At 43.6% G+C, this 15,468-nt stretch overlaps 1 protein-coding gene across 8 annotated transcripts in view; it reads left to right on the forward strand.

The window, feature by feature from the left end:
- KLKB1 (kallikrein B1) overlaps window positions 1-12,358 on the forward strand; it is a 33,589-nt gene extending 21,231 nt beyond the window's left edge. For 7 of the 8 annotated variants that reach the window (XM_047855099.1, XM_047855096.1, XM_047855098.1 and 4 more), the window contains 9 exons: window positions 1,270-1,429; window positions 2,934-3,043; window positions 3,182-3,344; window positions 3,444-3,556; window positions 3,721-3,889; window positions 8,103-8,278; window positions 9,231-9,326; window positions 11,149-11,288; window positions 11,873-12,358. In XM_047855099.1, the coding sequence (XP_047711055.1) occupies window positions 1,270-1,429; window positions 2,934-3,043; window positions 3,182-3,344; window positions 3,444-3,556; window positions 3,721-3,889; window positions 8,103-8,278; window positions 9,231-9,326; window positions 11,149-11,288; window positions 11,873-12,052 (1,307 nt within the window). In that variant the 3' untranslated portion in view covers window positions 12,053-12,358. The remainder of the gene's footprint in view (window positions 1-1,269; window positions 1,430-2,933; window positions 3,044-3,181; window positions 3,345-3,443; window positions 3,557-3,720; window positions 3,890-8,102; window positions 8,279-9,230; window positions 9,327-11,148; window positions 11,289-11,872) is intronic. The other variant, XM_047855097.1, reaches the window with a different exon arrangement.
- Window positions 12,359-15,468: the final 3,110 nt, after the last annotated feature.

Below are 15,468 nucleotides of genomic sequence, written 5' to 3' on the forward strand. Positions count from 1 at the left end.
GAGCCCTTTGTCGGGTTCTGTGCCAACAGCTCAGAGCCTGGAACCTGATTTCAATTCTGTCTCTCTCTCTCTCTCTCTCTCTCTGCCTATCCCCCACTCACGCTCTGTCTCTCTCTCTCTCTCTCAAAAATAAATAAATATTAAAAAAATTTTTAAAGAAAAAGAATTGGACCTTGTCATGAGGAAGTGAGCTCTTATCACTATAAATATCTCAGAAAAGTTGAACAACTTGTCACGTACATCCTTCAGGGGATATAGTTGTAGGTTGGCACAAGTTTTCTTTCAGCTTCCAGAATCTGTGTTTTGGGTTTTTTTGTTGTTGTTGTTTGTTTGTTTGTTTGTTTTTGAAGATTTAATTAGTTGAAGCCTCATTTCCTAGACTGCCCCCATGTAGGTATTATGTCATGGGAGGTACTTTCTCCTGATAAAACTATGTTCATTTAAACCAGGACTCCTTTTGTCCTTCCTGCAAATGCTATAATTATTCTTCAGGCTCCCATCATTTTAATAAAATTTATGTTATCAAATTGAGTAAACTTAGTAAATAATATGAACACAAATAAAAATGTAATTTAGAATTAAGATTATATTGGGGCAACTGGGTGGCTCAGTCGGTTAATCGCCGGACTTCAGCTCAGGTCATGATCTCGCAGCTTGTGGGTTCAAGCCCCACATCGGGCTCTGTGCTGACGGTTCAGAGCCGGGAGCCTGCTTCAGATTCTGCGTCTCCCTCTCTCTCTGCCCTCCCCTGCTTGCACTCTGTCTCTCTCTCAAAAATAAATAAACATTAAAAAAAAAAGATTATATAAGGATAATGAAGGTGGGTTTTCTCTTATTTTTATTTTTTTGTCACCTGATATTTTTGTTAATGCTTTTTATTAAGATCTTTTTCATAATATTCGGGAAAATACCACACAAAACCTTCTGCTCCTAAGGCCTGGAATTCAGGGTCGAGGTACCACAAAGAGAATGTGAGGATAGGCTGAGTAACCTAAATATTTTGCACTGGTCGGCCTGGAGCTGGACACACAGGTTGAGCTGTTTCATTTCTCTGACATGGGAGTCGATCTTTTATCGGATTTAGCCCAATTTTTCCTTCTTCCGAATGACAAACGAGTCCGAGGGTATTTCAACAGACAGTCTCCCCCCTCGAGGATGTCTAGCGTTATGCATAACAAACAGTCATCATGTCCTTTCGTTACGATGACAAAGTACAGTCACCTGAGCATCGTGCGGTTTGAGGACTGTCTTCCCTCTGTGAGTTCCCAGGTTGCCGCAGGAACATTTTCCAGCATCTCGCCTTCTCGGATGTGGACGTTGCCAGAGTCGTTACCCCGGATGCTTTTGTATGCCAAACCATTTGCACCTATCATCCTAACTGCCTCTTCTTTACGTTCCACACAAAGGCATGGCATCTGGAACCGCAAAGGTAAGAATGTGCGACGTTTGCTACCGTCCGGTCATCGCTGTCATTTTCTAGTTTGAGTGTTTGAGAACTTCTGGGAATTTCGCGCAGAGCGCTCCAAGCCGCAGCAAGCCCTTTTCCGCCAGGTGCAGGTTAGTTAGGAACTTCATGGACTTTTCCACCTATGTTCTTTTTTTCTTTTTTTTTTTTTTGTAATGTTTGTTTATTTTTGAGAGAGACGGAGAGAGAGCGTGTGCAAGTGGGGGAGGGGCAGAGAGGAGACCGGGAGATAGAGATTCCCAAGCAGGCTCCCCAGAGCCCGACGTGGGGCTCAAATTCACGAACAATAGAGCATGACGTGAGCCGAAACCAACTCAAAACCAAAAGTCAGACACTTGGGGGCGCCTGGGTCACTCAGTTGGTTAAGTGTCCAGCTTCGGCTCAGGTTATGATCTCGCCGTTCAGGGGTTCGAGTCCCATGTCGGGCTGTTGACAATTAAGGCCTTTGTGTTCCCTCTTTTTAAAACTCATTGAAAATGGGCACCTGGGCGGCTCAGTCAGTTAAGCATCTGACTTCAGCTCAGGTCATGATCTCACACTCCGTGAGTTCGAGCCCCGCATCGGGCTCTGTGTTGACAGCTCAGAGCCTGGAGCTTGCTTTGAGTTCTGTGTCTCCCTCTCTCTCTGCCCCTCTCCCGTTCATGCTCTGTCTCTCTCTGTCTCAAAAATAAATAAAAACATTTAAAAAATTACTAAATACACTGAAATGTAATCATGTTGCCTACTTTTTTCCATTATTCAATTCAAATTTTATGAGACTCAGGCTTCATGGTTCTACACTGAGGATATTAACAAAAGCACACAAATCTTGGACTTAAAAAAATCCTATGGGGCGCCTGGGTGGCTCATTCGGTTAAGCATCTGACTTCACCTCAGATTATGGTCTCATGGCTCATGGGTTCGAGACCTGAGTCGGGCTCTGTGCTGACAGCTCAGAACCTGGACCCTGCTTTGGATTCTATGTCTCCCTCTCTCTCTGTCCTTCCCCTACTTGATCTCACTCTCTTGCTCACTCTCTCAAAAATAAAACATAAAGTTGTTGTTTTTTTTTAAAAAAACAGAGGAGTTTCTCAGAAGAATAAATTTTACAGAGGTGCTTTTCAAAACACGAGGTGCTTTGTTTGGTGTTTGCCTTTTTTTTTTTTTTTAATTTTTTTTTTCAATGTTTATTTATTTTTGGGACAGAGAGAGACAGAGCATGAACGGGGGAGGGGCAGAGAGAGAGGGAGACACAGAATCGGAAACAGGCTCCAGGCTCCGAGCCATCAGCCCAGAGCCCGACGCGGGGCTCGAACTCACGCGAGATCACTCGAGATCTCGCGAGATCGTGAACTCCCGGACCGCGAGATCGTGACCTGGCTGAAGTCGGACGCTTAACCAACTGCGCCACCCAGGCGCCCCTGGTGTTTGCCTTTAATGCAATTTTGTTTCTCTGTCTTTTGCTTTTTTTTTTTTTTTTTGTTAATAGAAACGTTTGCTTTCTTAAGACTTCCAAAAGCGGGACACCAAGTTCCCCTACTCCTCAGGAAAACACCATATCTGGATACAGCCTTTTAACCTGCAAGCAAAGTTTGCCTGGTAATGTGATTCAATGATGATAGTGATCTTTTAACAAGTAATAGCAACGAAACAATCCTCAGTGTACCAACGACTTGTGTAGATGTGGCTTAACTGCTGCTTTCATTTAATGCCTTTTTATGTCTCTAATTCACACAGAGCCCTGCCATTCCAAAATTTACTCAGGAGTTGCTTTTGAAGGGGAAGAGTTGAATGTAACCTTTGTTGAAGGAGTGAATGTTTGCCAAGAGACTTGTACCAAGACGATCCGCTGTCAGTTTTTTACTTATTCTTTACTCCCAGAAGACTGTAGAAGAAAGAAGTTAGTGAACATTCATTTTTCACAGACAGTCGGCAAGCCAACTTCATGAATGATCCTCCTGTGTGAAGGTTTAATCTTTATACCGATCCTTTTATCTAGGTGTAAGTGTTCCTTACGATTATCTTTGGATGGGTCCCCAACTAGGATTACGCACGGGACACGAGCGAGCTCTGGTTATTCTTTGAGGCTGTGTAAAAGTGGGGACGGTTCTGGTGAGTAAGCCTCACTTTTTCATGGAACTGTAAAGGCTTGTCTGTGTTATTTTGATAGCTTGCTTAGTCTTAAACAATAGAACGGTGTACTTTGTTTCCCTTGGCTCCAGAGAACTCTGATTCACCTCTAATTCCAACCATTAACTTTAACACTCTCTTTTCAGTCTGCTCAGCAAAAACAGACACACGCGTTGTTGGAGGGACCAACTCCTCCTGGGGAGAGTGGCCTTGGCAAGTTAGCCTGCAAGTGAAGCTGACAGCCCGGAGCCACCTGTGTGGAGGGTCAATCATCGGACACCAGTGGGTCCTAACTGCCGCCCATTGCTTTGATGGGTAAGTTTTGGGTGCGTCCTATCCAGGGTCTTATCTTGCCTTTTCGTTTTGAAAACTCTAAGTTCAGGGTCTAGATCATCATGTCCGTTTATTGATCGAAGTTTATTCTTCGTGAATAAAAGACATTTCAAGCGAGGGCTTGTATCCACAATGGTGAACAACGAGGTAGGGCCTGTCTGAGCACTGAAAGACCTGAGCCATCAGCACGCAGTGTGGCCTCTTTGCAGGAATGCCTGACATTCCTGGGGGGGTGTCACTCCTGCTTTAAAGCAAAACGAAAAATGCCCTGTCTGCTGCTACCTGCATCTACCGCTCCCTAAATGTATTCTTCAAAGACTTTGTTTTCAGGCCTGTAGAGATTTACTTTCAGCCCTCTGATTCACAAATACGCTAAATAACATTAATAGTGAAAACAAAAAATGCGATGGTTTGTAACCTCTATATTTCAGAGGATAAAATCTGATGCAACCTTTCTACTTTATTGGGCAAATTGTACATGTGGCAGGGTTTTAAAGTTTTAAAACACTTAGGCTTTGCAGTTAGAACAGGGCAGCTCTCACAATTACCAGAAGTAGGAATGACCCTGGGCGGTTTGTAAATCTCTCTTAGCTTTATTTTCCTATCTGTGAAATATGAATAAGAATAGTATCTAATTCACAAGGTTGTTAGATGAAGTGACAGACTTAAAATGCTAAGTACTATACTTGGAACATAAAACGTTTTTAAAAAATAAGCTATAATTAAATAAGAAATGTAAAAATGGACAAAGCATAGGAATAAGCAAGAAATACTAACAGCTCTAGAATAAAAGATAGTTGATGTCTCTCAACAAGTGTTTTGTTTTCGTAAAATTCTCCCTCTTCCCCTGTCTAAAGGGTGGGGCCCGGGTTGCATGTATCAGGATTGAGGATACAGTTGCTGAAATAAGGGTCAGTGGCAGGGATGGGCAGAGCAAGGCTCCTTCTTGGTTGCCAATTAGCAGCATGGGCCCCCAGTTAGCGGAGCATGGGCGTTGCTAAGGGGAAAGCTACTGGCCTGAAAAGAAAGACCCTGAGAAGGGAAATGGTAGGTCCCCTTTTTTACTAAATGCATGCAATTGGGGGTCAGGAATTTTCGTCTTTTTTTTTTCCAGCTTTGCTGAGATATAATTGATACATAACCTTGAATAAATGTAAGGTGTGCAATGTAATGATTTCACATATGCATGTATTGCAAAATGATTAGCATATTAAGGTTAGGTAACACGTCCATCCATCCATCACCACACAGAAATACTTTGTGTGTGTGTGTGTGTGTGTGTGTGTGTGTGTGTGGTGAGAACTTTTACGATTCACACTCTCAGCAGCTTTCAAATATTTCAAGTATTGTTAACTCTAGTCACCATGGTGTACATTAGGTCCCTAGACTTCATTCGTGTTATAACTGGAAGACTGTATCCTTTGGCCACTTTGACTCATTCCTGCCATGACACTGTCCTGAAAACCACCAATCTGTTCTCTGCATCTATGAGTTCAGTTTTTTAGATTCCACATACAAGTGAAAACGTGTAACATTTGTCTTTCTCGGACTTATTTCATTTAACATAATACCCTCAAGTCTCATCCATGTTGTTACAAATTGCAGGATTTCCTTCTTTTTATGGCTGAATAATATTCCATCATATATCTATATATAAGTATATGTATACATACGCACACAAACACATGCCTAAATGTGTATATGCACTTATATGCCTATGTATAATACATTTATGTATATGTATGTGTATATGGAGACATAGTACATATATTATGCCACATTTTCTTTATGCATTCATCCATTGAGGGACACTTAGGTTGTTTCCATGTTTTGGCTACTGTAAATAATGCTGTTATGAAGGGAGTACAGATATCTCTCAAAGTAGTATTTTCATTTTCTTTGAATATATAACCAGAAGCAGAATTGTTGGATCTTAAGGTAGTTCTATTTTTTCATTTTTGAGGAACCCCCATACTGTCTTCCACAGTGACTGTAGCACTTTACATTAAGAACTTTCATTCTTGGGTAACTCAGTTGGTTAAGTGTCCAACTTCCTCTCAGGTCATGATTTCGTGGTTCGTGAGTTCAAGCCCTGCATGGGGCTCTGTGCTGACAGCTTGGAGCCTGGAGCCTGCTTTGAATTCTGTGTCTCCCTCTTTCTCTGGGCACTAGCCCCTCACATTCTGTCTCTCTCTCTCAAAAATAAATAAACATTGGGGCGCCTGGGTGGCGCAGTCGGTTAAGCGTCCGACTTCAGCCAGGTCACGATCTCGCGGTCCGTGAGTTCGAGCCCCGCGTCGGGCTCTGGGCTGATGGCTCGGAGCCTGGAGCCTGTTTCCGATTCTGTGTCTCCCTCTCTCTCTGCCCCTCCCCCGTTCATGCTCTGTCTCTCTCTGTCCCAAAAATAAATAAAAACGTTGAAAAAAAATTAAAAAAAAATAAATAAACATTAAAAACAATAATAAAAAAAAGAACCTTCCTTCTTGAAGACTCAGTGTTGTTAAGTTTATAAGAGATAATATCCACGGAAACACGGATTTAATTGAAAGAAAACCACTCTGCCCCTATCTGCATGGTTTCCTCTAGAGTTTTATGCAAATATATCTTGTATCTCTCACTTAATGGTGATAAGAATGTCCCAATCTTTACACAAGATAAGACTTAGCTTTTGATCACAGTTTTAGACTTCCTTTGTATATACTCATATTTTATTTATTATTATTGTCTTAGGTTTATTTTATGTTTGAGAGAGAGAGAGAGAGAGAGAGCGCAAGTGGGAGAGGGCAGAGAGAGAGGGAGACACAGAATCTGAAGCAGGCTGTAGGCTCTGGGCTGTCAGCACAGAGCCCATCGCGGGGCTTGAACTCACGGACCGCGAGATCATGACCTGAGCCGACGTCAGTGCTCAACCAACTGAGCCACCCAGGCGCCCCTGTAGATACTTCTATTTTAAAGAGTTAATTTAAATGTTCATACTTCTCAAAATCTATTTTAATTTACTATTTTATATTTTATATTTATTTTTATGTTTTATTATACTTTTGTGGGGTTTTTCTTTGGCCCTGCCCCCAAGGTGTGCTTTATTTTCATTAATCTTACAAATAATTTTCTCTGACAGCCCAGGGCAAGCTGGAGGATTGGCTGTAGGAGCGGGGGTCCCCTGAGAGCCCCACAGGCTGGTTGCCTCAGCTCCGGGTGTGGGTTCACAACGCAGCTTGTCGCTCATGTTCACCTGGCAGGAGGCTGTCCTCCAAGTCAGGACTGAGGTGTCTCCAAGATGACAGGGGTGGGGAATCCTCCAGGAAATTTCACTCCGCCTCTCCTGCTCCGTGGTCTCGGGTGAGCAGGTGTTCTCCTGCGTCCCTCTGTTCTCCAGCTTGACCTTGGGGAAGCCCGGCGGCTTGTCTGCTGTTTTCTTAAGCCACCTTGGAGGTCCACTCTGAGCCCCATGCCTGGGGCTCCCACTCGCCTTACTGCAGCCAGAGACCTAGACAGATAATTATTTTTCAAGTGCATTTATTTTGAGAGACAGAGAGAGGGAAAGAGAGAGGGCACAAGCAGGGGAGGGGCAGAGAGAGGGAGACACAGAATCTGAAACAGGCTCCAGGCTCTGAGCCGTCAGCACAGAGCCCGACGCGGGGCTCGAACTCACGAACCGTGAGATCGTGACCTGAGCCGAGGTCGGACGCTTAACCGACTGAGCCACCCAGGCGCCCCTAGATAGATACATTTTAAATAACACTGAAGCCTCCCTAATTTGCCCAGCGGCGGGGGCGGCCGGGGTAGGGGGGCTTGTGTAACACGGGTCCGACCTCTTGAGGATTCTGGATTTCATGGAAGCAACTGCTTTCAGGTTTGGTGAACTGAGCAGGATTTTCCCACAATCACCTGTGAGTCTCTCCCAACCAGTTTCTCTCAGAACTGGGACAGCAACATTCTTCTATCTTGACTTAGAGTAAGCATGGAATAACTACAGAAATGTCCATTCTCAGTGTTTTTAACTAAAATCTTCAGAGTTTCCGTACCGCTGCTGGTGGGGATGACAAATTGCCAGGAAGCGAAATTAGATGAGTAAAGATAACCCGTAGTATTTTCTTCCCAGTTCTTTTTTTGAAAGGTGAAGCGGCAGGAGAAAGGACCAGTATCAAAGGCCAGTCTTTCTGGGGTCAAATAGGTATTTCCTTTTTTCTCCCAGGCTCCCCCTGCAGGACGTTTGGCGTGTTTACAGTGGCATTTTTAATCTGTCCGAGATAACAACAGAAACGCCTTTCTCACGAATAAAGGAGATGATTATTCACCCAAATTACAAAATGTCAGACAGTGGTGATGATCTTGCCTTGATAAGACTTGAGCCTCCTTTGAATTACACAGGTACGCGGCCGTATTCGATCAAGGAGAAGCTAGACATCTGAGTTCAGCGGTTTACATTTTCACACCCGTTTGAATGAGAGGGCAGAATGCGTGCGGACAGATTGTCTTTATTTCCTGGTGGGTGGGGCTGGAGGAAAGGTGAGAACTGCCAAGGAAGGGAACATCTGTGATCTGGATAAATAGCTTCTACTTAAGGGTCAAGAAACATCAATTGGCTTCTTCAGGGAGGAATACGACCACTGACACGTTATTGAAATAATGCAACATCGGAAATGGCCATTTGGGAAGCCTGGCTCGCTTTGACACAAGTAGCGGAATTACCACTGCCTGGGGCATATTAGGAATACAGGAAGGCAGACGGGGCCAGATCCTAATTCCCAGGTCGAATGTGCGCAGAAGGAGGTTCTGGGAAGCCGGTAGTGTGATGGTTGGAGGTGTGGCCTTTGGAGGAATAGTGTCCACGGTTGGTGAATGCCCACTGCGCCCAGTAACGATCCCATGACCTCGGGCACGTTGCCCTCACCTCTTTGCACCTCAAATCTCCTCATCTGTAAAATGAGTGTGATAATGACCCATTGGTTTGTCATAAAAATTGTCAGTTAATACTTTAACGCGCTTAAAATCGTGCCTGGAGATTCTCCATTATCACTCTGCAAAGTATCACCCACAGGATAAAACGCGAGAACCTCTAATGCTTTTGGCAGAAACTTGTGTTCTGAGGTTTAAGATTGAATCCAGAAGACGTGACACCAAACACGTCATGGGAAAATGACTCGGGAGATGAGAAAGTTTCTTGAATCGTTGCCCTTAGCAACTGAGCAGAAAGCAAAAGGGTCATTTTCCTTGGTGCTGCCCTATAGAAAGAGAATCCAGGAAGAGGAAGGTGTGTATTTTTAAAGTCAATATCCATACCTTTGTGTAACCAAACTCTAATTTAAAACTTACCTTTCAGAATTCCAAAAACCAATATGCCTGCCTTCCAAAGATGATACAAACACAATGTATACTAATTGTTGGGTGACTGGATGGGGCTTCACGAAAGAAAAAGGTACGGCGTGACATTTTAAATGTTCTTACGAGAAGTCTTCTCTTGCCTCAAATATTTACTCAGTGATTTTTAAAAAATTTTGTTTAATGTTTTTATTTATTTTTGAGACAGAGAGAGACAGAGCATGAGCAGGGGAGGGGCAGAGAGAGAGGGAGACACAGAATCCAAAGCAGGCTCCAGGCTCCGAGCTGTCAGCAGAGAGCCCTGTGTGGGGCTCGAATCCATGAACCATTAGTTCATGACCTGAGCCGAGGTCGGATGCTTAACCGACTGAGCCACCCAGGCGCCCCACTCGGTGATTTTTGAGCTGTATTTTTGTTTGGGTCTGGGGAAATGTATCAGGCAACCTTTTAAGCATCTTACTTTATAATAAAGATCACTTGTGGGACTTCATAAAAGGACTGGTCCCATACAGGGCTAACAAGACTGCTCAAGCCCATCCTGTCCTCAGTATTAATAGTGTTCCCATCTCTCTGTGCCTTGATGTTAAGGACCTGGAGCACAGGCAGGCAAACCATCTCTCTGACAGGCTGTCAATCTTGTTGGTTTTTTTTTTTTTTAATACATCCTTCTTGCAATCTGATGTAGCCCATGAACCACTTTTAAATACTTAAAACACACAGAAACCCGAAGGACAGCAGTGAAATTGCAAATGAGCTCTCAAAATACTTCTCAAAGGATGTGCTATAGTAATGCATGAGTTTCTCTGTTAATATATGAAATAGCAAGTTGTTCAGGTAACTGCCATAATTTAGAAATTGTAATGAGCACAAGTGATATTTACCGTTATCTGCCACAACTGTAATGTGCAAATATCGCGACCGTGACATGCAAATATCTGGGCTCTCTATTGATGGCAAGGCCGTAGATTCTGCTAACACTCCCTTGCTTGGGGCTTGCCTTCCTAATTGAAAGGAGTTAGACTGCAGTTGGATATCGGTGAAAGTAAAGATGTATTTTCCAATGCAAGTTAATAGAACAAGTGACTTCTTTCGGTGCAACCCCATTTAAGAGCCCCTGTTCATGGGTTGTTGGTGTATTTCAACTGGCCTTGAATTTTCCAGGAAACAGACTATTCTCCCTTTCCAAAACTATGTTCCTGATAGACATTATAGGGAGTAATATTTGCAGCATTCTTTACCTATTTAAGCTTGTCATGCTCTTTCCTTCTTTCCTGACTTACTCCTTTACTCGATGAATTCAAATTTTTCCAATTTTTGATAAGTGCCTGAAGACAGGAAGAAATTGTAAAAGTCACCTTAACTAAACAAGGAAGGCTCCCAGTGTACGCTCAAGGAGAACCTGGAGAGTGGTGGAAATTTAGTTATTTTTCAATAAATTGTTCTTTGTGGAAAATATTTGGACTTACTCAAAGAGCAAAATACTCCTCTGCTGTCAGAGGTCTGGTGGTCCCCTCCCCCTGAAACGATATATTTTAGAATGATCATGTTGAATATATAAAACAAAAACCGAGAGGTAAGAACTTCCAGCTTTTGGGTTGGAGGAGATAAGAGGGAATTTCTGAGAGACATCGACTGAGATGAAATGACAGAAGATATGGAAGGGTTGTCCTAATATTACATGTCAGAGGCCAAAACATGGCGTGCGCGCTCTCTCTGTCTCTCTGTCTCTTTGTTTCTCAATTTTCCTTCTCTGTTACTCGCTGTTTGTGCGATTAACGCTACTTTCTCACCCTACTGTTTTTAATCCAAAGAAATGACCTGAACGAAAAGCTCATTATTCTGATCTGCTTTAAGACGTTAGTATGTTTCCTATTTATCTTACTTCTTCCTTCTGAAGTTACATATTGGTGACCTTCTAGGCAAAATCCAAAATATCCTACAAAAGGCAAATATTCCTTTGGTGTCAAGTGAAGAATGCCAGAAAAAATATAGAGATTATGAAGTAACCAAACAGATGATCTGTGCTGGCTATAAAGAAGGAGGCAAAGATGCCTGTAAGGTAATACATTAGATTGCGCAAAGAACACACAGTAACCTGCTTGAGAAAGTTAGCTCCAAAATACATTTCTCATAGTATGTTTCATTATATTTTTCTTAAAAAATTCTGAGCCACATAACCTGGCAATTTCATAAATAACCTTTAGTGAGTGTATATCATTTTGATTATATTTATTTATATATATTTATATTTTTTATTTATATATATTTATATTTTTATCATATAAATATATAATAATATATAATATATATAATATAAATATAATATAGTGTGTATACATATATATATATATACTATGTTTAAGGAGCACAGTTGTACATATAACAACTGTACTAACATATAGAGCATTAGATGTATTTGACATTGAGATTATGATGTCAACATTTCCTTGTTGGAAAAAACGGAAAATGCACGCATACGCTACTGAATTAAATCATTTTCATCCCATCAGCAGCCAATGAGGAACATACGACAAAAGTATAAGAAACCGTATGTGTGGGGTGCGTGCAGTGTGACCAGAGAATTTTAAAGGCACGTCTGTCATACTTTTCTGTGATTTTATTTTTCCACCCGCTGTGCCACAGGGCGATTCAGGCGGTCCCTTAGTTTGTAAACACAATGGAATATGGCATTTGGTCGGTATCACCAGTTGGGGTGAAGGCTGTGGCCGCAGAGAACAACCGGGTGTCTACACCAAAGTCGCTGAGTATGTGGACTGGATTTTAGAGAAAACACAGGTCGGTGATGGGCTCACCAGTCTCTGATGAAGTCACGGGCATGACGAAGCTTTCTGGAGGTGGGAGAGAGCCCAGTTTGTAGCCTACGCTTTTACATCCTAGGTTCACTTCAAGTCCTGAGCCGTGGGGTCCTCATGTGCCAAATCATGGAGAGTGGTATCTACCTCGTGTCCTTGTCCTGAGGGTAAAAAGGGACAATGTATACGCAGCTGCTGAGGACAAGGTCTTGCACCAGTAGGCGTTCGGCATTCAGTCATAACGCGAGTACCGGGAGATAACAAATGAACATTTCCGTGATTATTTGTTGTGCCATAAAATGGCAAAAGAATGTGATTTTAAAGTGCTTTCTTCTGGGGCGCCTGGGTGGCTCCGTCGGTTGAGCTCAGGTCCGACTTCGGCTCAGGTCATGATCTCACAGCTTGTGGGTTCGAGCCCCGCGTCGGGCTCTGTGCTGACGGCTCAGAGCCTGGAGCCCGCTTCGGATTCTGGGTCTCCCTCTCTCTCTGCCCCTAACCCACTCGCATTCTGTCTCTGTCTCTCTCAAAAATAAATAAACGTTAAAATAAGTAAATAAATGCAGTGTTTTCTTCTGACTGTGAAACAGAAGGGAAGGGACTCCAGATTCTAGCACAGTGCTTGTGCTGCCATCACTCTTGTCTAACTGCCTCCTCTGGATCACAGTATATCTTAGAGACAGAAATTTCTACTCTTCCCCATCTGCATGGTCATTGAAACCTACCACTGGTCGCCTCCCTTGGGGTGAAGTTCCAGCAAGCTTGCATTTTGTTCTGCCAAGTGGAAGGGAAGGAACCTGTATAAGACTCACTTTTCTAAGAAAGAGTTTTCTGAACCTGGGAGAATAACAGTGCATCTCTTCTTTTTCTTTTTCTTTTTTTTTTTTAATGTTCATTTACTTATTTTGAGAGAGACCTGGAGAGAGTGAGCAGGGGAGGGGCAGAGAGCGAGAGAATCGCAAACAGACTCGGCACATCAGCGTGGAGCCTGACGTGGGGCTCGAACTCGCGAACCATGAGATCACGAATAGCGCACCTTTTCATCTGGGCCTCCTACCTTGTTACCTGGCACTGGCACACGGCCCCGGGCTGGGTGTGCAGGAGAGGCTCGCAGGCCTGCAGCTCCTATAACACGAGTATCACACAGCCTTCCAGCAGGGCAAGGAATCTGCTATTCGGGGCTGGGTGGGGGGGTGTCCGTGGCTCTGGGGCTCTGCGGTGGTAATTCAAGACGCGTGAGGTATGCAGCGTTTCGTAAATCCAGTCTCGTAAATTCACGGTAGCAGGGAGTCACCCTGGGAAAAATGTGACCTAAGTCCGTATGAGACCCAAATTCCAGCCGTGCCGGCGATGACCACAGCCGGCACCAGGTAGCTGGGATCCAAGTCAGTTACACTGACTTCACACTTACAGAGAGCTGCCCATTTACAAACTATTGTGCAAAACAAGTAGAAAGACGGAAAAGTGAAGTTTCTAAAAATATTTTTTCCCTCCCCACCGAAAGACACGCTAAGTAGTAGAAAGGGCTAAAGGCGAAGGGCTGGAGGAAAACCGTGAGGTGCGCCTTCCTCACAACCGCCTCCGATAGGGAAGTGTTTACTCCGGAAGTAAATGTTCTAGACGTTGTCAAGGCTGGCTGGGTTCCACGAAACAATTAAAAATAAAGACAGCTTCAATGTTTAGTTTGGCGTGCAATAAACACAGTGGTCCTCGCTCTGTGTGGGTGTCATTTTATCTTTAAAAGGAAAAATAAGTGGCTTGCTACCAGAACCTTTCATCTCTGGCTTTTAGGATTAATTCTAACGGGTGTTTCAATAGGACTTTGGAATGCTTGCTGGGCAACCACTGGTCAGGGGATGACCTCCTTTCGGCAAAACCGGGAAGAGGGTTTGGAAATGTGGACTTCCCCTGGGGTGTGATGATTGTGTTAAAAGTTGCTGATCGGAGCCAGGGGTACTGGAATGGTCCCTGTTACTCCAGCATTTGCACGCGTGGAACACACAGCACAGGCACATGCCTCATCCACACGCGTGGAACACACAGCACAGGCACACGCCTCATCCGAGGTCAGCCCATGCCTCCGGCGTCTGTCTCGTTCTCCCCAAGGTGTGCAAAACCTCTAACTTAAGTTTGCAACTTTTAGTTATTGTTGACTACTGTTTCCTCACCAAATCATGAACGAATTTGAAGGAGGCTGTCTTTCATTCATATAGCATATAAGTGGGCTTTCGGTAAATGTCTAATGAATAAATGCATCTTTATTCTAAAGCGGAGGCTTGAGGAGGTGAACAGATGAACTCAAGGCCACTGGCGAGGACAGAGCCAGACTGCGCGTGGCATTCATAGATCCCAGATTGGGTCTCCAGCCCCTATCAGGGTGCCTCATAAAGGGTCATGGGAGCAATTATAACCACCATTCATTATTTTCATTATCCTCTAAAGCAGTGTCTCACCTGGAGACAATCCCCGCTCAGGGGACATGTGGCAACGTTTAGAGACATTTTTGGTTGTCACACCTGGGCAAGGGGGTGCTACAGACATCCAGTGGATAGAAGCCAGGGCACAGGACAGCCCCTCGTGACAAAGAATTATCTGGTCCAGATATCGATAATGGCAGGGTTGAGAAACTCCCATCGAAGGTCAGCATTGATACATTATAATGAAAAGGGGATATTTCAGGGACATCAAGAATGGGGCTGTTGGATGTGGGAAGCTATGCCCTCTTTCAAAGCAAATCTTGATGAGAGAGAGAGGAGCTCCGAGAGAAAGCTGACTGTGGCCGTGACTGAGAAGAGAGGTCTCCACTGCAGTGCGCCTGTGTGGTTTTCTTTGTCCCAGACGGGATTGTAGGTCATCAATGCTGCTAAGTTCTGACTTGCACTTGGGTCTCTGCAGACTAAGTTCTGGATTCTTCCTAAGATTTTGTCTAGTAATTCCCCATTTCCATTAGCCTTCAAAAGCATTTTATTTGGGTTTGGGGGGGGGGGCTTTGCCTTTAAGATAAAAGTAGTTGACATTAAAATTCTAGACTGCAATGGCATTGGTTGAAAGAAGTCTTTAGAATACTTTCTGTTAGTTTGAAAGGAAGGTCTATTTAATCTCAAAGAATTTCTATGCAAGTAAGACCCTTATTCCACTTTTACCTGGATGGACAAAGATAGTTTGGAATTTTTATATCATTTCAAAAGCTTTAGAGATTTCACTAACTAGCTAAACCCAACTTGGGATGCTGTTATTTGGTTTCCCAATGAAGTATTGCTCTCATTAGAGTCTTTCTGTTTCTCTGAATAGGGTTGGAAGGTTATCATTATGGTCTTTTCATTGAAGCTTTAGGATAGAGATGGGGTTTCATGGAGTAAACAATACAGGGATGTAAGGACCTTATATAACTCCACATATCGGTTTTCCATGAAAACCTGCCTTGGCATA

The sequence above is a fragment of the Prionailurus viverrinus genome, chromosome B1, assembly GCF_022837055.1.
Source record: "Prionailurus viverrinus isolate Anna chromosome B1, UM_Priviv_1.0, whole genome shotgun sequence".
In the NCBI taxonomy this organism is placed as follows: domain Eukaryota; kingdom Metazoa; phylum Chordata; class Mammalia; order Carnivora; family Felidae; genus Prionailurus; species Prionailurus viverrinus.